This window comes from Megalops cyprinoides, chromosome 6, assembly GCF_013368585.1.
Source record: "Megalops cyprinoides isolate fMegCyp1 chromosome 6, fMegCyp1.pri, whole genome shotgun sequence".
Lineage (NCBI taxonomy): Eukaryota > Metazoa > Chordata > Actinopteri > Elopiformes > Megalopidae > Megalops > Megalops cyprinoides.
In genome coordinates, this window is record NC_050588.1 from 19,889,854 (window position 1) to 19,911,382 (window position 21,529).

The 21,529-nt window shown below is 44.1% G+C and overlaps 1 protein-coding gene across 4 annotated transcripts in view; it reads left to right on the forward strand.

Annotated features, from left to right (window-relative positions):
• The first annotated feature begins 936 nt into the window (after window positions 1-936).
• The window catches only part of LOC118778736 (death-inducer obliterator 1-like), a 28,924-nt gene continuing 8,331 nt past the window's right edge, over window positions 937-21,529 (forward strand). Inside the window, exons 1-11 of one of the 4 annotated variants that reach the window (XM_036530392.1) lie at window positions 937-1,015; window positions 8,213-8,303; window positions 10,080-10,195; window positions 10,645-11,497; window positions 12,033-12,360; window positions 12,599-12,817; window positions 13,442-13,643; window positions 19,364-19,898; window positions 20,232-20,391; window positions 20,785-20,901; window positions 21,301-21,459. In XM_036530392.1, coding sequence (XP_036386285.1) covers window positions 10,114-10,195; window positions 10,645-11,497; window positions 12,033-12,360; window positions 12,599-12,817; window positions 13,442-13,643; window positions 19,364-19,898; window positions 20,232-20,391; window positions 20,785-20,901; window positions 21,301-21,459 — 2,655 coding nt within the window. In that variant the 5' untranslated portion in view covers window positions 937-1,015; window positions 8,213-8,303; window positions 10,080-10,113. Of the gene's footprint in view, window positions 1,016-3,437; window positions 3,506-8,212; window positions 8,304-10,079; window positions 10,196-10,644; window positions 11,498-12,032; window positions 12,361-12,598; window positions 12,818-13,441; window positions 13,644-19,363; window positions 19,899-20,231; window positions 20,392-20,784; window positions 20,902-21,300; window positions 21,460-21,529 lie in introns of those variants that run through there. The other 3 variants (XM_036530395.1, XM_036530394.1, XM_036530393.1) reach the window with 3 other exon arrangements.

Below are 21,529 nucleotides of genomic sequence, written 5' to 3' on the forward strand. Positions count from 1 at the left end.
CCTTAACAATCTCAGACATACATTAGTACCAGACAGATGCTGCCATTCCAATTCAAAACACTGGATTAATTGTTTATTATTATGATGTGCTATTTTTGACTGTGACTGCAGCATTTCATCGACACCAGTGTAAAGGCCCTGTTGTGTTGTCATAGCCTACTGAGAAACGCTTGCCTATTTCAAATCATCTTTGGTACATGGTAGGGTGACCATACGTCCACTTTTTCCCAGGCATGTCCTCGTTTAGAGACGCATGTTTTTGGTCCCAAAATGAGGACATGTCCGGGAAAAAGAGGACGTATGGTCCCCCTAGACATGGACTCAGTGACCTCAAAAATGGAGAGCCAGTAAATTAAAGTTTTACTGCCGCCTTGAATCAGAAATTTGTGGGCCATATACCAGCAATATGCATTGGTGTACAGGAAAGTTATATTTCTGCATCTTATATATATATATATTATTATTATTATTATTTTTACCAGCTAATTATAACAATAAAAGGTATTCAAATGGCATTCTCTTTCAACCAAGTAATAAAGCACAGCTCGGTTCAGTTCTTCGTTTTTTTTACCATCTTATTACTCTGCATCCTTGTTGGTTGTCCGCTATAGGTGGCTGAATGAAACTTGAGCAATCAGTTTTCACGAATATTAAACTATAAATACAGCCATTAGGGGCACAATTTCCTGACTCCTTACGGTTTTTTGCTTCTGTTGTACTCTACCTCACTTGTAAGTCGCTTTGGATAAAACGTCTGCCAAATATGTAAATATAAGGTAGATACGGGGGTTCGAAAGTAAACGCCAACGGCCTACGACATCAGGCATTCACGTCAAAGTCAAATCACTGCAATTCCACTCCCAGCCTGTAGTGTCGCCCTAGGTCGGCGGAATCTTTTCTCTTCCCCTCCACTGAGCACGTTTATTGCCACTCCGACCATTTCCACCGCGGAGAGAAAATGGAGGACTTGAATGGAGACCGTCCTAAATTCTAAAACAACAACGAGGACAGTCAAGTGAGTCTGCCGCTAAACGCTTACTGATAAATATCGACGTTACCGACGGATGAGTAGCTGTATTGAAATTCTTAGGAATTACGAGTGCACGTGACGTTATCAAATGCTTTTTAAATACTACTAGTTAGTTCGCTGCCAGTAGTCTGAAGCGTGGTCTGGTGGTTGTAACGTTATGGCGGGCTACGTAGTAGCAGGGCATATCCAGCCAGTTAGCTCAGTAGCTAACTTGACCGCGTCCGTCATTGCTACGTGCTAACAATTTCGTTAGCTAGCCAAGCTGCTAACGGCAACTATTTATTCTAGCAATGTAAAAGTATAGACTAACGGTTTTAGCTACCGGACCGAGTTTGCAATTTTGTGATAGTCGTCACTATGGTGACAGTTTATCTATTTTACACTGGGGTAGCTAACGATTGTTGCCAAAACAAGGCCTGTTGGGCTTAGCGGCAGTCAAGCTATCGAGTTAGCTGTCGTTAGCTAGGTAACCGCCAGCAACACACGATTCGATAGTTGGGCTAGTTAGAGGTATGTAAATAATGAAAATGTCCAACTAGTAAATTAGCGACCTAAGATAGCTAGCTAGCTGCCTGCAGCATAGATTAGGTAACATATCTATCTTCGAGATACGCAGTGAATGTTTGTTTAAGCGATGTTTCGCTAGCTATCTAGTTAACGTTAGCCAGCATTTCCACGCCTTTCATTGTCATTTTCCATTGATTTTTACATTCGTGCAGGATATTGTGTTCCTATTGCGAAATAGGAATAGTTCGTATTGTCTAACTGTCCGCATGACTGTAATATAGTTATGTAGAGGGCGAAGCATGTCTCTAGTAAGTAGAAAGGTAGACCGAGTATTAAGATCGCGAGTGGTTAACGTTGGCCAACATTAACTGGTTAAAGTAATGTGTTATGGAACACATCAGCCGACCAACTAGCCTTACCTTACGCATTAACATTATCTAAGTGCAATGAAAATGACATATGTCTAATTGGCTAGCTTGTTACCATTAACTGACTAGCTAACGTGTCTGTTGCACACACTCTAGCGTCGCATCGCTGGCTATCGGATTTCGCATTCCAGCCCTCTGTTCACAGTGGACGTGATGCATCACCTTAGTGCACCGCTCAAACCGCCAGCAAGAGGAAACTTTAGTTGCATTATCTAGCGACTTGTGTAGTCCTGTTGGTTAACTTGCGGTGGTAGCCAGGTTATAAGATGGTTAGGTTTTACCATCTAGTTGGCTTTTTATATATAAATAATATATAGTTTAGCATCGTCGAAAATACAGGAGTTGCGCTCGTTCATGATTCGGCAGTAAGATTACCTAGCTGGCTGGCTAGTTATCTTTTCATCCGCATGTGATGCATCGCAATTCAACGTGCGACATGTATCGCTAGCTCGGTAGCGTTTCTCGGCTTGATGTCAGTTACCGAACAGTTGAGCTACGAAGAATATAGTTAATTTAGACAATGTATGTGCATTTGTAATAAGGCTAGCGAAGTCTGAAGCAATCAGACAATACATCTGTTATTCGTTGGTCTTAACGTATGCAGTTAAATCAACAGACGTAGTTACAAAGTTGAGTTGGGTCTCAGACCTTCACTTATGCCAACGCAGGGAACGTTTCTGGCTGGTCTTACTGGGCTATTTCCCTTTCTCTCACGTGTTATTGTGTGTTGACCACGGGCAAGACCAACCAACAGGCGCTCTTGAGCCTGAGGAATTTTGAGTGGAAATGTATGGCTCTCCACACTACTGAGTCGTATGCTTTGTAGTAAGGTGTTCACAGGTGCACACTCAAATCAAGCTTTGCAGATCTGATCTCTCAAATTAAAACCAGTCACATTTTGGTTAAGCTACTGTATTGTTACGGACAGTTTTCCAGCTTAGCCTTTTACTCGCTTCTGATGGACAGTTGCAATGTTTTCCCAACAACCTGGAGAATGGACGATCCCCGCAGAAAGATTTATCCGTATCCTTTTGTTCCTCTTGCATTTTGTGTGGTCTCACACGGCAAACATTGCATGGAGAAACTCAATTCAATCAAGTACCGACTTCGCTTTGTTTAATATATCCCCTCTGCCATACCAATTTCCAGCTATTGATTTTCAGATATTGCAAAACTGCATGCAGCTGCGATGACCTTTACGGACGAAAAGCAGCACTGGATTATAAACGTAATGTGATTTAGTAGTACGTCTGATCAGGCAGAGCTCCACGGTTTGAAGTGGTCGGTGCGGTGTGGCAGTAGCCCAGTGGAGCACAGTTATTTATCGGTAATTTTCTCTCCAGCGAGAGTTTGGGGAATTAAAAATTCGAATAAAATTAGCGGGGCTGCTCTTTGGAGCTAGTTCGAGTTGGGTGGTGAAGTGTTTTGTTCCTTTATCAAAACACAGACTCTGAGTCTCAAAATGGAGGACCACGTCAATCAATAATACAGTACACTAATCTGTGGAGTGTTTGGCGCCATCTCGCGGTTACAGTTATAGGTACGGCAGCTCGTCATAGACTCCGGAGCCTTTCTTAAACTGCACCAAAAACGGTGCACGGCTGACTTAAAGGTCCTAGCTGGTCTCTATCTTATGTGATGGGTATCTAGAATAGAATATTCTAAAACGTTTACTTTTCCCATTGTATAGGTGGTATTGTCTGTGTGGGGTTATCAACATGTTAAGTGTAAGGGCTTTAGTTGCTGTGTGTATTGTGTTATTACAAGGTTTATATTAATTTTTCTGGGTGATGTTTTTAATAGGTCTTTTCACCGTGTCATAAATATCCTTATTCACACAATTGAATGTATTATTTTCACATAGACTGTGAAATTAAAAGTAATTTGCCCACAGTAGGGGTACTTGCTGTGAGTTGAATAGGCTGTTAATGCAGTTTGAATAACTGTTGTTTGTGTGTAGCCCAAGCCTGAGATCAGGTTTTGTTACGAAACGTTTGCCTGGACTCTGCCCTGGCTGGAGGGGACATTGGCCTGAATGTGTGTGTGTGTGTGCTCATGGGAACTACTCAGGGAATCATTTTTTCGTGGTTTACCAAGTTTTAGATAGAGGCGTAAAGGTGTACAGGCAGGTTCCAGGTTTCAGAGATCACTGTGTGTTTGTGACAGAGATTGGGGCATCTTGGTTTCAGTGCTTTTACTGCATTATGTGGCTGTAGGCATTGAGTCAACAGAGTGCTAGTTACAGTTTTCAGGTTTAAAGAGCATCACCTTTTACCCAAACCAGTGTGCTCTGTGAGTGGATATTTGTTATAGGCAAAGGGTCACACTGGAAAAGATAAACAGTACATGTGTGAGTGCATGTCTAAACTCATTATTTATTGATCCAACTGTTATTACAGCACTGAATGCATGTTGCACACAGTGAATATTGATACTGGTTAATGATAAAGTTGAAAATGGCGTTTACCACGATGAAATGTAGTGTGTATTTGGGTTTAAATCCAGTGAAAGGTGTGTGCGGAAGCCATATTAGGCCACACAAAGAGAGGGGTTTGTTTTGCGGCTGTACTGTGCACTGCACTGAGACAGATGTCACAAATGCGTGAGGATTGTTTGGTTTCAGAAAAGCACCAAGAGAGAAGAGACACAAAGGCGTTTGTGTAAAAAGTGTCTCAGTGTTTGAAGTAGGGTCTGGATGGATGCAGGCAGGCATGTCAAGCAAGGCAGTACTACACAGAAGCCATCTTGCACACAGACATGATGCTCCAAGCCAAGTTTGTAGCCTAACAAAGAGAACCGCATCAGAGTGTGTCCTGGACGAGGTAGCCTTTGTGGATATATCTGGCCTGGCCTCTGCAGCCAGGAACTTCTGAATGTTGTGGGGCAGGTTTGTATTCATAGCTGTCTCTAACATGCAGTCATATAGCAACTTGTTTCTGACCTTTCTGCCACTGTCCAGGTCTTTGACCATGTCTTCCTGTAGTTGATTTGTGCAATAAAATGATAATTTTTTTTGAAAATCATGGGTTCATTTTAAAGTCCAGGGTTTTAGTAGGGTCACATTTTCTGCTCAGTCTCGGATAAGTCTGTCATGCATGAAAACTTACAGTACGATTTGAAAGCATCTTATGGCATCAGAATACAGTTAAGTAATAATGACCTACCAGGGAGTTCCGTGTTTGCGCAAGTGCAATTGACTTGCTGTTTTTTGTGTCTAATTAGTATTGATATAGGTTTCAACTGTTAACGATTTCAAACGAGTGTGATATGTATAGGTTTATTTGTAAAGTAATTACAGGATAGTGTTTGATTTTGTCTGATGTAGCCTTAGGTGTCTAGTTCACTAGTTTGAAAATAGCTCTTTGGGCATGACTAGTTCCAGTTCACTTTACAGAGACTCTAAATAGCTGTAAACATGCAAGGGTTCCAGCAGGGATCTTTGAGGGATGCAGAGTTGAGCAGCACTGCCTCAGCCATTTTCTTTTCTGGCAGGTGAAGCTTTAGTTGCAGGTGACTGAAGCTGAACTTTATACAGGGTGTTTCGTGAAGGCCATTAATGGCCTCATTAAAACGCACCAGTGCTCTCCTTCATTTTATATCTGTGTTGTTCCTCTAAGAAATTCTTCCATGAATTGTTTTAATGCATTCATGAATTTTTTTGTACACACAAGTGCACTGTTACTGTTACATCTTAATCTCAGGACCTTTAAAATGTGAAAGTGTTTAACCACTTCCCCTCTTTGAATTATTTCTTCACATCAAGTGTATTTAAACAGACTGTGTGCACTCTGTAGGACATTCATTAGCTGTTATCTGTGCCTGAGCACCTTGAGCAGCATTGCCGTTTCCTCATACGGTACTCTGGTCTTGGCTGAACACAGAAGCGTAGGACTCGTTAATGGGGTACCTGAAAGGAAAGTCCAGGCACCCTCATTGTTTAGCAGCCCAAAGTAATAGCACTGTAGCACTCTGGATTTATGATTAGTGTGGCAGAAGCTGTAGGGTGTGACTCCTTGGAGGGTGAAATGCAGGTTGGCGCCAAAGGTGGAGATTTATAGAGACTGCTATTGAAGGCACAATTCGAGTGTGAGAAGGCCCCAGGCAGCCATGTTTGACAGGAAACGTGTGAAGTGTACCATAGAAGCTGCATTGATTGAATGAAAGGCCACATTATACAGGAAGCAGAATTGTAGTATCGTAATGGTGCAAGGACTGTGGGCTTGAGTTGCATGCATTTTGGGATTTTTTTTTCTTTTTCATTAATTTTGGCATCTGTTGTGCAAGAAACTGTTTCTCATCTAGTGTTTGTGTCTGGTCAACATATTTATGAGACTGTAAAAAATGACAATGAAGTGATGAAATTGCAAGGAGCGTTAATCACCTTGCATTAGAGCTCTACACACTATATTTGGTTGTAATACTCACAGCAGTTTTTCATTTTTTGGGTTCTGTCATTATTTACTTATTTATTTTTACTTTTTTGATTAATCCTGGGGTGGACTGCCTGTCTGTTCATGTGGAGATAACATAGAGCAAGTCTATGCCATTCTAAGATACTTTTATATAGAATTGCAGATTCTACCTGGGATTTGAATCCCTGTTTTTTCTGTGGTCAGTTTATACCAAGCTGGGAAGCCAGTAATTTCCTGGTCTCCCTGTTAATACAGGGCCACTCCAGCCCTGCCTTTGCTGGTCAGAATGTGCAGAATTATCAAAAAAGATGCTGCTGCTCAGTTCCTCTGTGCCTGTCAGATTAGTTTCATAAATAGGCAAAATGTCAGACGTTCAGAGTAATTTTAGAGAGAACATGTGTATGTAAGTTTTTCTGTTTTTTTGGGGCACCTATTCAAAGTTACCATCTACTGACCTCCTCCCTTTTCATCATCATTTTTCCTTCCTTGTTGACAAAATTATTAATTTAGCAATATATTCACAAACTTTGCCAGCAAACATGCTTTAATAGATTGATAGCTAGCTGTCTAGATAGATAAAAATTTTGTGCTCTCAGGGTTTGTGGAACATTGACTTATGACAGTTGCCTGCAGTGGTACATAGTATAGCAAATGTAACTGCAGTGCATTTTTCTTTTTTATTGGAGACTGTTCAGACATGTTTACTTATTTTATTGTCTGTCAGTTAACGCATGATGGTCATCTGAATCCAGTTCACTGTAATCTTGCTACCCCCAGATCAAAAAGCGTTGGTTTACTCTGGTGAATGTAACTTGAAATTAGTGCCAGTGTTCACACAGGAGGGTTTCTGATGCTCGTCTTGACAGTAATTGTGAGTGTAGGGGCAACCAACAATGGATGAATGTGGGTCAGAAGGTGAGGAGTGCCCTGTATGCAAATGATGGATCTCCTTTTACACTGAACTTGCTGGGCTGGAGCCAGTTACTGTTCCTGGTTCTGATAATCTGGGAACACCTATATACTGAAGGTGAACTGAGGAAATTCCAAGAAAAACCTAGTGTAAAAAGGGTCTAAGGGTGACACCAGTCTTGCAGAAAAGGCTAGTTACACAGCAGTCTGTTAAATCTGTCTGCATTTGCTTTTATCCACTGCAGCTGTGTATATCTATGTTTGAAGGGGGGGTGGTATTTTTTTAGGAAACATTCTAATAAATTGTTCTTTTGAGCTGCTGTTATGTTAAATGCTTGCATTTGTGTATATACTAGGGTTCATATTTACTGGGTGTTGCAACATGTGCGTAATATAGTTATATCACATTTTGTGAAACGGGGTTGGTTTTTCTGTGATGTAACCTGTTAGCTGTTGGATGCAGCTTCATGATAGAACTCCTGAGTGTGGGTCTCATTAGGCGCAGTGGTCACTGTGGGCCAGGTCTGTGTTTTGCTCAGCTGGAGTGTAGCTTTTAGAGGGACAGTTAAATCGTTGTGGGGTGATTACGTAGATGGGAGGGTTCTGCTTCTCTCACTTTTTTTTTTTTTTTTTTAACGGTGAATTATTGAGTTTGTCTCTGGTCATGTGTGTGTGCACTCATGCGTGTATGTGTTTCTGTGCATTCGCATGCCTATTTATGTACGCACATGTGTGCGCGCACGTGTGCTGTTGCTTGCTTGGTTCTGTCGTCTCACTGCTCAATGATCTCCACCAATCCCACCACAGTTCTGTTTAACATCACACTGTGTGTGCATGCAAATGTGTGTTTATGTGATTGCAGGGCTGGCTGTACCCCCCTCCCTTATCTCTGGTCTTAATTTGCTGTTTTATCCCTCTGTCCCCAGCTCAGTTACCGCAGCACCTGGCCTGTGATGTACGCTTGGCTGGACCAGCTGTAAGAGAGGACCGATCACCTTTCTCTTCACTGAGAGGCAGGTAGGGCAACCCAGCTGTGCTCCTCACCCTGGTACTGCCTCTCAGACAGTGCCCAGGGCTGAAGGCTCATATGTCTCTTCAGTACATCAGCTGGAAGCAGCACTAGGAGTGAGTGCTGGTTATCTGAAGCTCCACTTAATGTGGAAGAAAGTTGGCTGAATGGAAAGACACAGAACCCACAAAAAGAAAACAACTCAATGGAAACGCAAAGGTCTGCACCTTGGGGTGTATGACCCTATTTAGACTATCACACTCGAGAAATGGCTCTGGGGTTGCACCTACTAAAGGCCGCGCTCTTTGATGAAGTGTCTATGACAGTAAGGATAGCACAGTTCGGTATTCATACAGCTGTTGGACACTTTAACATGCACTAGGCCTGTTGATGCAGAAGTGCAGGTTGTGAGTTTGGATGAAAGCTGATAGCACTGAATCAACTCAGCCTTTGCTGGGCAGGTAAATGATAGCTTGTCTGTGCAGTGCCCTGGTTCTCTCCCATTATCTCTGGGAGAGGGGTGTTAAGTTGAGTTTCCTGAGGAAAAGGCTGGCTTGGCTTTCATGTGGAAAGCATCTTCAGAAAGTGGGGTGGTTTGGTCTAAGAACCATCAAGCTGTCATGTCAAGCTTTTTATCAGCTCAGGCTGAAGGAATTTGAGCCTCTGTTTGATGGAGTGGTTTGGGCAAAGCTGACAACTGACATAATCTGAATTTCATTTTTAAAACAAATATTCGGCCTTGTCATAATCAATGAGTGCATGGTTGTTTAATTTGCTTAAAGTTTAATCTGTGAAACCACAAAGCAGTTGTTTAGTTTTGCACTTTGTTAGGTAGCATTTGGACCACCTGAATGTAAGTTAATTATCAATTTGCATTGACATATTACTAAATGGGTTGTAACACGATACCTAGGCATAATATTTGGCTTGGTTGTTGCGTAAAATTTACACCCACCACTAGGAAAGGTGTAGGCCAAACGTCTGTAAAAAAATTCTGTTTTGCAAAACACTGTGCGAGTAGTTTTGTCATCTTTCCAGATAAATGGTACTGTTTTGAGCAGTTTGCAACATGGATTGTATAAATATGTTTAACAAGCAAAAAATGTCAGCCTACACATTAGCTAGTACAGCACATTACAGTATGTCAGGTAATGTCTTTGTATTGAGTAGTTTCCAGAATTGAACAATAACTACATAGTAATTTTTTCTTTTTTTCTCAGCTTGGGTTTTGATCCCGTTGGTGCTTGTCTTCTGACCTCGAGTAACAAAAATAACGATTGAAATATTGATCGAGGGAAGTTGTAGATAAAGAAATTGACAGCAGCATGTGAATAATGAACAGTGATGAATTTGACATTTAGCTAACTCTGATGAAGCATTATCTGCCTAGCTACCAATGTTTCCTGTGTATTGCAATTGAAAACAAATAATGGCTAATGAAAATGGCTAGCTAGCAGGGTAGCTGGATGATAGGAACTATCAAAAACATCTCTACCAATGTAAGTTGCTGTAACATTCCCAGCACCAACAGAAGTGTGGCAACTCTGCAAAATACAAATCACTGACAGTCAGTGAGCTGGAATTTGAATGTTGATTGCCTCAAGAAATTAAGTGTCACACCTAGGTTCCTGCTCAGAGCAAGTACAGCACAGTTGCAGTTCACATGGTACGAACAACTACCAAATATTGAGTTGAAGCTTCAGAGACAAACCCAGGAAACGCCCCTGTGCAAGTGGAAGGAACTCCCTAACTTCCATTTACTGTTGCTTCTTTCTTGGTTGTAGATATTGTGATTGAAACTGTAGTGGCTTATCAGCTATGGAGGACAGTATCAGCCCAGAGCGGTCTCCCGCTACCGGGTCAGAGCAGAACCAGGATCCTCTGGATATCAGCTCCCAAGGTACTTCAGAAAGCTTTCATTTGCTTCAAGAGCTTTATGGCTTGGGGGTGATATCGCACACCACCTGAGCACTGCCATAATCTGCTAATTGGGCATGTTTTTCATCAGGGGTAATGGCTGGAATCGAAAAGGCACAGTGAGAGGTTGCTTGAATGTAAAACCTCAGAAATTTAGGCCTGCTTCTCTAATCTGCTCTTCCCCCTTTGCTGCGCTGGTGATTAGAATCAGCAGTTGAACTCACTTAAAAGCCTGCTTCATTCCTCCTTGCACTGTATATCTGTGTAGGTAATTCTCAAAGCAATGTTTGTCTGCCCTTGCTTTGTGACCTTTCACTGCAGTGCTTCCAAGGTAGTTTTCTGCTTAAGTTTCAGCGGGGCAGAATATCGCCGCTTGACATTGTCTTGAGCACCTCAAACACTTGTTCACTTTTCCCCCTGTTCTGTCGACAGCTACAGCAGCAGAGGAAAAAGAGGAGCCAAGTAATGAGGACACGGAGAGGCAGGAGGAGAAGTCAGTGAAGGTTGCCAGCGAGTTCAAGAAGACCTGGGGCTTCCGTAGGACCACGATAGCAAAGCGAGAGATGCCGGGAGACGGCGACAGCCAGGAGAGCAGGAACGCGCCGGTGCGGCGCAGCGGCCGGCAGGCGAAACGCACCGACAAGCTGGAGGAGTTCCTGTCCACAGCCAAAAGAGGGCGCGGCGGGAGGAGGAGCGCCCCCGCCCACCTGGAGCCCTCCGACCCCCCTTCCCAGACACCCACCGACGCCGAGACTGCCTCCGAGGCCAGCTTCGACGGAAACGCGGAGGTCAAGGCCGGCGATGGCAAGAAGGCCCCGGAGAGGGTGAAGGGCGGGGCCAAGAGGAGGGCGCAAAAGCCCAAGAGTGGCTCTGTCAGCGATGAGGGGAGCTCGGAAAACGAGGAGGAGGAAAACGGTGAGAAGCCCACCCCGAAGGAGGAGGAACAGAAGAGCGAGGAGGACGGAAAAGAGGAGGTCCCTGAGGCAGAGCAGGGAGCCGTGAAGGAAGAGGAAGAGGAGAAGAAAGAGGAGGAGGAGGAGGAGCAAAAACCTGCAGCCGAGCCCAAGCCAGCATCCAGTAGCCCTGCTAGGGCTGGCGGTAAGGACTCCACCCCCGCCAAGAAGAAACCAAAACCGAAATCAGCGGGGAAGAGCTGCGTGGACAGCAAGGGTGATGACGAGGAAGATGACGACGACGATGATGATGAGTCGTCTGGTAAATCAGACAATGAGGGCTATGACCCCAATGCGCTATATTGCATCTGTCGGCAGAAGCACAACAAGAGGTATGTGTGTGTCTCGGGCATTAGTGAAATTAGGCGGCGACATATACAATGTGTGCTAACACAGGTGTCAATTCAGGGCACTCTGACTGTAGCAGTCAAAGGTAAAATAAGTTAATGAGGAAGAAACTGAAGCCTGTGTGGTCCACCAGGGGTAGACTTCCCTGGTCTAGGAGTACTAGAGCTTTTTATGGTGATTGTCCTATCCAAGATCTTGATCACACAATTTATTCAGTTTTTCCACACAATTAGTGCAGGTGACCAAGTCTGTTTGGTGAAATGGGGAGCACAGTGTCACTTGCATTAATTTAGCGTAATAGCTGACGCAATCATGTAATTGCCAGCTCGAATAAACAATTATCTCAGGGGTAGGTAACCACGCTCGCAATTATAGAATACACAGCTTACATTTAGCAGACTGCCAGCAGTCCTTGGGCCCCTGTACTGTTTGCTAAGTGGACAGACAGCTCCGTGTTTAAGTTCACAGCCCCTTTGTATTGGTTGCATCTGTGTAATTAACTCTCCTACCTGTGTGCAGGTTCATGATTTGCTGTGACCGCTGTGAAGAGTGGTTCCATGGCGACTGTGTGGGGATCACTGAGGCGCGGGGCCGTCTGCTCGAGAGGAATGGGGAGGACTACATCTGCCCCAACTGCACTATGCAGAAGAGCCGCTCCGCTTCTCCTGCCAGTGCATCGGAAAACGAGAAACGCCCGGTCCGTAAGGCCGAACAGAGCTCCCCCGCTGAACAGACAGCACCCCCTGCTGGAGGGGAGGACAAACCCGGCGAGGACCTGGGAATCAAGGGGAGAATTGAGAAGGCCACCAACCCCAGCGGAAAAAAGAAAATCAAGATATTTCAGCCGGTATGTTTTTGGCTTTTATCCGGATCAGTTCGGGTAATATCACAGTGGTGTCAGTGATAATTAACTTCATGATAATTAAATTCAGAATGCAGTCATGCTGCACATTCTTTTTGAAATGTGTGAGTGTAGGAGAAAACCTTTGCTGCTCTTAGCTTAAGATGATTTTCACTTCTCAGGTGAGGGGTGGTATTCAAGTACAGGGTGTTACAGTGTTGACGTGTTTGAGGTGGGTTCGCAGGCCGTGGAAGCGACCGCGACTGTGACCGCGCTGCCCAAATGTATTGGCCCCGGCTGTGGTAGAAACGCGTTGCCGGAATCTGTCTACTGCGGTAACGACTGCATCCTGCGTCACGCTGCTGCCGCCATGAAGTCTATCACCGATGTAAAGGAGACCAAACCCAAGGAGAAAAGCAAGCCGAAGGCGCAGAAGAAACCCGCCACACGATCCACTGCCAAGGTAACCGTTCAGTTCATTCATTTCTTGTTTATTCATCTGCTGTTTGAGTAAAGATTGTGTCACCATTGGTTTCTGTGGCTTTTTATGTTCTGAACTGAGAAATGTAACTCTGCTTAACGTCTTCAAGGTTGTAAATCTTGTGTTAGAAGGATGTGCAAAGGTATTGATAAACCCCAGGATTTGATAGCTCCAAGTTAGTCCAGGAAAGGATGACCTCCCACGTCACCAAGCTGACGTGCAGATGAAATGTGTAGCACAGCTGAGCTGTGGAATGATGAAACTGTGCAAAACTCTGTCCGAAGATGCAAACTCCTCTAAACCAAGCACTTCATGAATGAGAATCATTTCAAATTGTCTGTAATGTTGTTAACTTGTAGAATGATGACCTGCTGTCTGTCTGGTGGAGTGTTGCCAGTGTCCTCCCTCACCACATAAACCCCCGTTGCCTTCCTTTCTTTGCATTATCTGTGGGTGTAGAAGCAAAGAACAAACTTAGAACAAAGGAGCCTACCATTTCAAAAATTGAATGGTTGAATGGTGCAATTTTTATCTCTTCAGAATAAGTTGGTCACCACCTGTCATTGATTATGATTGGTTGTTTGACTTACTGATTGTGTCCAACAGAAGAGGGCCGTCCCTGAGAGGAAGGCGGGGAGGAGGTCCACAGAGTCATCTGGCCAGGCGGAGGAGGAAGACTCGGACAGCGAAGAGGAGGAGCAAGTGGAGCAGGAGCCACCCATTGCGTCTTGGTCCAGCGACCATAATTACAATGCAGTAACGCCAGAAAAGACTGCTCCCATTGCATCATCTGTGTTTAACAAATCGTGTATGTATCTCCTGGAGGTTTTTCCGAAACATCTTGACATCCTATATGTGCTCACACATGCTTAGCTTAAGATCATGCGTCTTGCACAAAGGTTTAAGATCTTTACTCTTTGAGACATTCTCTTCTGCAGTCCTGTCTCACCACATCAGTGACCTGACCTTAGTGTTCATGAAGGCAAAGGTGGTGGCATGAGTTCATTAGGGCTCCAAACCAGTGGTCCTCCACAGAACCTCTTGTGTTTTTGGTTTAAATTTTTAATATCAATAACAAGGTGTTTTCATGCTTCGAAATGCATTGCGGTTGAATAGCCACAGATTGGCAACAGGTAAGTACCCTTCGTGGTTATAGTTATGGCAATGTTCTCAGGTAAGTATTTGGGTAATGTGAGACTCCAAACTATGCAAAAAAGACAGTCCCAGTGCTCAAAAGAAGATTGTGAATATTGCTCTTGATCTCTAAAGTGTACCTACAGATTTTTAATTGGTGTTGCCTAAGCTTTCAAGAGACTTACTCCATTCTGAATGACCTAATGCAGCACTCAGCACTTTGCACTGTTTGGGTGCAAAGCCCACTTTTGGCTAGTCAAAAGTTAAAAAGAATTTCAGGAAACAGCTGTGTAAACGGCTTCCTAATGCCTAAGTATGTCCCCGTAGGGGCTGTGTCCAATGGCAGCTGTGTGAATGGACGGGGGAGATCCCATTTTAAAGCAGAATACATTGCAGTACACCGGGTTCATAAACCAATGCAAACATCTGATGCTGTCCGGGATGACTGACTGTGTGGATCGGTCATGTTGTCCTCTGCCAGTCGTGCCTTAATCACGGATAGATGTTTGTCCTCTAACTGCGCTCCCCTCTGCAGTGTATGTGAGGGGCCATTATGGCTCGATCTCTTCTCCGTGTCCTACTTTGTTTCAATCTCCAGTAGGCTGCGTCTACCATTCCACACAGACAGGTAGGTCTCAGTGATTCCTTTCTTTCCATCTGCACTCATTTTTGTTGAGGAAACAGTTTCAGTTCGCAGGATACTGACTGATGAATTACTGGCTGTGGGAACCCTATGTAGCATGACTGTAGGACCATGTTTTACACTGGTAATGTAAACCAGCAAGTCATTTCAGCGCTTTTTTTAACATTATGGACATTGTTTGTAGAGCTTAACTTTGCATGGTTTGCCTCACCCTAAATCCGTAATTGAAACAGATCTACTTCTAAAATAAAGACCCCCCTCCCCCCATATCACAGATTCTCATTTTTTTGGTGCCTTCTTTGATGGGCCCCGCCCTGGGACGTTGTGGGCTGGGAGCTGGGTTTATGAGGGTTGGGCACCCGGGGTCAAGATGCTCTGTGGTGTGTCCAGGGGTTTGAAGTGATTGGATGTACACAGATCTGTCTGTGCAGAGTGGATACGGTCTATGAAAGAACATCACAGGAAGATGGAGAGCAACCCTCTACGCAGCAGAGACCTGCAGAAGAATGCCAATGGGGAAATGCCATGAAGACTGCTGGCGAAGTGTCAAAGACCTGCTGTCGGCGAAATCTGGACACCAGTCCCCGGAGATACAGTACACAGTTAAATCTACAGTTGTGATTTAGCTCATTTCATATTAGCACAAATAGGCAGCCTCTTAATTCTACATTTAATTCTCTGAGAGTGATTGAGGTCTCTTAGCTGGGTTGAGCTGGGAACAATCTGAAAGGTTACCATCAGGGTTAAAAACATGATTTGGGTTAACAGTGTGTTAAGTCCAGTCTCAAAGGCATAAAGTGATTTAAACACCCCTCTGGATGAGCACTTTCAGTGGCAGTTAAAGCCTAGTGCAGTGTGCTGGTGTCAGCACTCAAAAAGCTGTTATGGCTTGGATGCAGCTTGCAGCTACACAACCTTGAAAATGAAGCTTGTGTAGTTTTCATACAGCTAACTTGGCATCAGTTTCATTCACTGCTTATGCTTTGATAGAAAAGGAGTTGGATTTTTTTTTTAGACACGCAAAGTGAAAATGTAGTTAGCATCAGTATTAATTCTGCACATGCAGTGGACTTGGAATTGCTTTCATCAATTCCAGCTGTTCAGTTGGATATAGGGTAGTTCAGGAGGCCATCTTGAATCTTCATTTGGTGATAATAAAATGCAGCAACTTTTAAAATGTTAGATTTATCTTTCTCGTGCGATACACATTTTCCTAATTATCCCTGTGATAGTGTTGAGTCTGAGGAGCTGTAATTTTTCACTTAAAAGTGCATATAAAATTTCTCTGGGAATTACTGAAAGGCTTGAAACCTCCAAACCTAGGTTCCTCTTTGACAGTCGCAAATGATAGAATAGTAAGAAAAGTTTCTCTTCTGCCAGATTTTCAGCCTTCATTAATGCTGTGTAACTCTGCTGTCACCCCTGTGGAGATGTCAAAAACAAAGCACATGTTGCCTCTAGTGGTCTGATAGAGAATAACATTCATATCAGCAACATCCAACAGGCTGCCAGAGGTTGTGCTAGTTTGTTTTGTAATATTTATGATCTTAAATTTGGAACAATACACAAAGTTATGACATGAGTGTTTTATTTCAACAACTTTACAGAGATGGCACAAACTTGCACCATTCCAGCCTTTTTGTTGTAATTTTTTACATTAACCTAATTTAGACTGTCCAGTTCAACTTAATGTCTGACTACCTTCTAAAAGCATTATTACAGCATTAATTTACAGGTAGCGCTATAAATATGAAAATGTGTGTCTTGGGCAATATTGCTTCATATATAAGCATAGTACAATGTGCCAGTCTGATTTTAAGCAACTGAGGATGTGTCTTTGTGTAAATGGTAAAGAAACGTAATTTTTAAAGGCTTTTAAATGAAAGTCATCAAATCATGCTGCTTCTACCATTGTTGAGTTTTTGGATATTACCCAAAATGCCTCATTTCACTTCACATCATCGGGGTAGTATAGTGCATACCTATGTCAGGACATTTGAGTAAGGACACGGTATAAGGGCCTGGAAGGCTGTGAGTGCAGACCACATACCTGCCATGACTTCATCTCCAAATTGTGATACTACGCCTAGTAGGAGTAAAGAGGGTCATGTGTGGGGTTAACAGGTGGCTAGAGAACTTTTTTGGATCCGTTTTAACCTTCTGGCAGTGCTGCTTTTCATGTCTGGTCCTCTGTGAACCACAGAGGTGTGACTGGGAAGTGTGGCTTCCAGCAGAAGAGTCTGTACGTAAAACCACAGCACACAGGTGGTGTTGATGAATCCTAGATGATTAGCCTACAGGAAGCACTTCAAGGTGAGGTGATGTCCTGCCAGACAGGATGAGCCCAGAAGGAGCGGAGGAGCTGCCATCTAGGTAGCTCTAAAAGTGGTCTTTGGGTCCACCTTGATGAAGGGGGAGTAGGTAGCCATGGTTAACCCCCCACTGAAGGGTGTAGTCCCTTCCCTACACCCAAAGCCTGAAATCGAGTTTTGTGGTGATAACCTTTTCCAGTTTTCTTGCACATCACAAATGCTGCCCATATTAACTTATGCCATTGGATGCCATTAAAGGAGTTTCCTTTAACGTGTCTTCGCAAGTGTTAATGATGGTTCATGAGCAAACTTTGGCAACCGTCATTTGGAAACTGATCGTGAGAACTGGCAAGTTAAGTGACATCCTACAAAAGCAAGTGGAATCGGATGCAGTGGAATGTAGGGTCTCAGCAGTAGATGTCTGATTGTCCAGACTGGGAAGGCTGGACGGTGGAAATTAAGACCATTGTATGTAACTGCTCCTTACTATGCAGATAGTTTTGAAAGTTCAGTGACTTAAATTGGCCACCTCTGTTTGTCACAAAGACAGCTCCTTGGTAAATCAGCTTCCATTTTTCTGCATGGGGTCACTTGGGTTTGTATTTGGACAGTAGGTAATAGTGACCCCTACTGACCCACCAGCACCACCACAACAGGAACCTGATTTTCTTAGGGAGAATTAATCCTCATTGTAGCGCAGGCCGAGTATAGCCCTGCTAAGGCACTAGAGGGGCCAAGAAACTCACCAGGCTGAATGGTTTAAATATTGAAATCATTTCCAAGAAATGTTTTTAGGATTATATTCACCTGTGTTTAGTTGGTCTTATGGATCCCCTGTAATCTGATGACACCTTTATCTGATGATCTTTACTGTGTTACAATAAAAAAAGTCACGTGATGTTGAGGTATCTGTAGATTGGGAAAGGGGGCAATTATGTGCCATTGAATAGATCTGTAACAAGTATTTGTTGAAGAGACACCTTTACCTGTAGTTCAAACTGCAGAATGCTTGCAGGAGTACTCAGATTTCCTGCTTCTGTAAAAGCCAAGTCTTATCAAAACGAACCTCCACATCTGGCTTGAACCTGCATGTCAGTCGTCTGAACTCTTCAAGTTCTCGTAACTGTTCAGAGTTCAAGAGGACATAGTGCTAGGGTCAATATGTTATGGCTGCCTGGGTTTTAGAGTCTTGGAGATGAGTCTTTTCATTCATGGCTCATTGTGTGGAATGAGGCTCTTCCTCCAGTACATCTGTTTGGTTCGCCATTGTGAAGTGCCCTCGTTGAGACTCAAGTTTGTCCCCATCCAGATATATAAACAGACGTAATGTGCCCAACCCTAATGTATAAGCATTTCTTTTTTGTACACGTGAGAAACTACGGAATGTTACTCCTTTGCTGTATGAAATGTCTGTAGCATGACCCACAATCTGGGGCTATATAGAGATTTCTTAAAAGGCATGCACCAGCTGATCTCTGACCTGTGCTTTAGCAGACTAAAGCTTCATGAACCGCTTGGGCTCCCCTTACTTGACTGATCCAGAGCCTCGTGTATGTCATCTGTTGGAGCCTCGGATAGAGGGAGACTGTCTTTATAGGGATGAGAGTATCTCCGGTGAAAAAATCCACTAACCGCAAAGTCCATCCAGAAAAATGGGCATCTAATGCTACCTGAGAGGACTGTACAGGTGGGGCTGGGCTGAGGTCTGGATCACCCTTGTGTGCTACTCTTAAAATAAATAAATAAAACCAATTTACAATACAAGCTTTTGTCTGTTTCTTAAGCTGTTACAGTTTATGTATGCAAGGTTTTATTTGGGCTTCATAATTTCTGAAAGCCAAATAAAGAATGAATCTAATGTTTCAGTCCCTAAGAAGTGTTTTTCCAGTGATGTGTATTTCATATGTACATTTCATGAAATATGGTACAAGGTCAGAGAATTTCTTACTGACATTCCAAATTTACTGTTTCAGTAGTTTATAACTGGTGCTTTAACATTTTGGGAAGAAGGAGTCTCATTCCCTCTTATGCTGTGGGTCCCAATTGATATATAATGCTTATATCATTACTGTCATGAGAACATAATAATGTTGCAGTCCTGCATAGAGGTTTTAATGCTATATGTTGCCTGGGTGAAGGTATTGCAGTAGCTCTGTTTCAGTGCATGGTGCTCAGGTATAAGCTGCAGTGATCTTGTGAAGCACACTGGTGAGAAAATCCAATACCGAAATGCTGAGTGAATATGACCTGAAAATTATGTAGGAAGTTATGGGGTTCTGACATCGGGCCCTTTTTGCATTTCTGATGAAAGCCAAAAAGTGACATTCTTGCACTGTGCACAGTATTGTGCATTTTGTTAGATGGTTGTAAGCTCGTGCCAGAAAGTGAATGGAGTAATCTCACCATTTTTGCTTTGTGTCTTTTTCCCTTTTCCAACAGCTGGAAAGGACAGTGAAGAGGATGAGGATGAGAAGGAGCCGGCATCTGTCCGCAAGCAGTCCCCAGTCTCCTCCCCACCCCCCAAGTCCAGCAAGAAGTCCCCATTAGTCACCAAGATGCTCACAAAGGGGAAAAAGCACACCCTCCCACCAGCCAATCGCGGGAGAGCTTCCAAGAAACCTCTGCCTCCCAGCAAGGCCAAAAAATCCAGCTCTGCCCTCCCACACCCTCCCACTGCTGCCCCCTTGCCAGCAGGGCCCCCCGCAGCCCGACATCACATCACAGGGGCCCTGAGGGTCAGTAAGACCACCTTCACCATTCCTAAAAAGCAGTCCCAGCCCCAACCCCAACCCCCTGCCTCGGGGCTGTCTACCACTTCCAAGCCCCCACCAGTGTCCAGCATGCCTCCCACCTCGTCCTCATCCGCCCCTCCAAGACCCCCTCAGCCTGCGCCCGTTGTTGCCCCTCAGCCTCAGCCAAACAACCAGATCAGACAGAACATCCGTCGCTCACTCACGGACATCCTGTACAAGAGGTGAGGGTTCCAGGAGCCACTCGGTACACAGGGGTCAGTCCTGCCAGGTTACCACTGAGAATCTATGACCTATAGCCTGTACTGCACACAGCTGGTTTTATCTTTCAGCCCTTATATTATGGCACTAAACAAACAAGAAGTGCCTCCTTGTTTCTTTGATTTGTAAGTGACAAATATCTGATGGAAGCCAGTTGTATTAATATTGGTTTAGGTGTGTAGATTGTACAGAGGTTTCATCAGACTTGGTGTCTGAGAGCTTAGCAACACAGGAAACTGGTACCTAACTTAAAACTGCACATATCCAGAGGGTGGACAACAATATTGTTTTTTCAGGGTGAGCGACAGCGATGACCTGGCAATATCCGAGAGTGAGGTGGGAAAACTGGCAGTCAACATCGAGAAAGAGATGTTCAACTTATTCCTCAACACGGACAACAAGTACAAGAACAAGTACAGGTCCATTATGTTCAACCTGAAGGACCCAAAAAACAAGGCAGGTTTGAAGCAGGAGTCTCTTTCCATGAGCTTGTCTTTTATACAAGCTTCTCACTCTGTTCAGATGTCTGTGTCACAGCTCAGCCATACTTCTCTACACAGGGCCATACAGTACTATACTGAATTCAGATGTTGCTTTGCAACAGATTGGTTTCATGAGATTGGAGTGCAGTATCGCTCTTGGTAAAGTTACAGTGCTGTATTGTTTTGTGTCACCGCACTTTCCTTTGTCTGTTTGTCTACCTCGGTCTGAAGAGGGAAGATGTGAAGAGACGTAAATGGAGCGGATATGGACAGCGGAACAGAACGACCAGTTGTATTGCTGCTTATGGTCTGTACTATGAGTGTGAAGTGGTGGTCTAAAAAAGGTTGTGCCTTGGTTGTTTTCCAGGGGCTGTTCTATCGAGTTGTCGGAGGTGAGGTGACTCCCTTCAAGCTGGTGAGGTTGAGCCCAGAGGAGCTGCTCTCCAAGGAGATCTCAGAGTGGCGGCAGAGGGAGACCCCTGAGGTAACGGCAAGCAGCCCCAGTGCATGCTGGATCCGAGGCTGGGGCCCTGTTACGGCCAGAGGCCTGTGGCACTTTATTGTCATTCCAGTTTTAAAGAAACGATATAAAGCAGCACACTGTGTGTCGTGCTCAGTAAGGGTACTTTCTGAAAGATTTTTTTTAAATGTAGTCGTAAGAAAAATGCCCACAAAACATTACACATTTCTGCTAAACTCACAGTCTTTGCTATGGAGAAAGTCATGTTGCAGTCCCTCCAACTGCCCGTCAAAGTGAATGCTTAGACTGATGTGGTGCTCATAGCCATAACTTCAGTGGAACCAGTGACTGCCAAGTGGGATTATTTCCCCCCAAGCTCTGATATATTTTCATTCCCCAGACTTAGCCTCTGTGTTTCTGCAGGTGATGGAGCCCAGCGCCAGAGCCCCACCTGGCCAGCTGAAGCCTGGTCAGAAGCAGGAAAGCGTGCCTGACGTGGACATGGAGGAGTCTCCTCCACTATCAGACGGAGACGTATGTATCCTTGCCACCTCTCCGTCGCCTGGCATGGCCTCTGCTGCAGTAAGTGCTGCCTCTCTCTTCCTCTTGCTTTCTCACCTTTGGTTTCCCAAGCCTCCAGTAACCTCAAAAA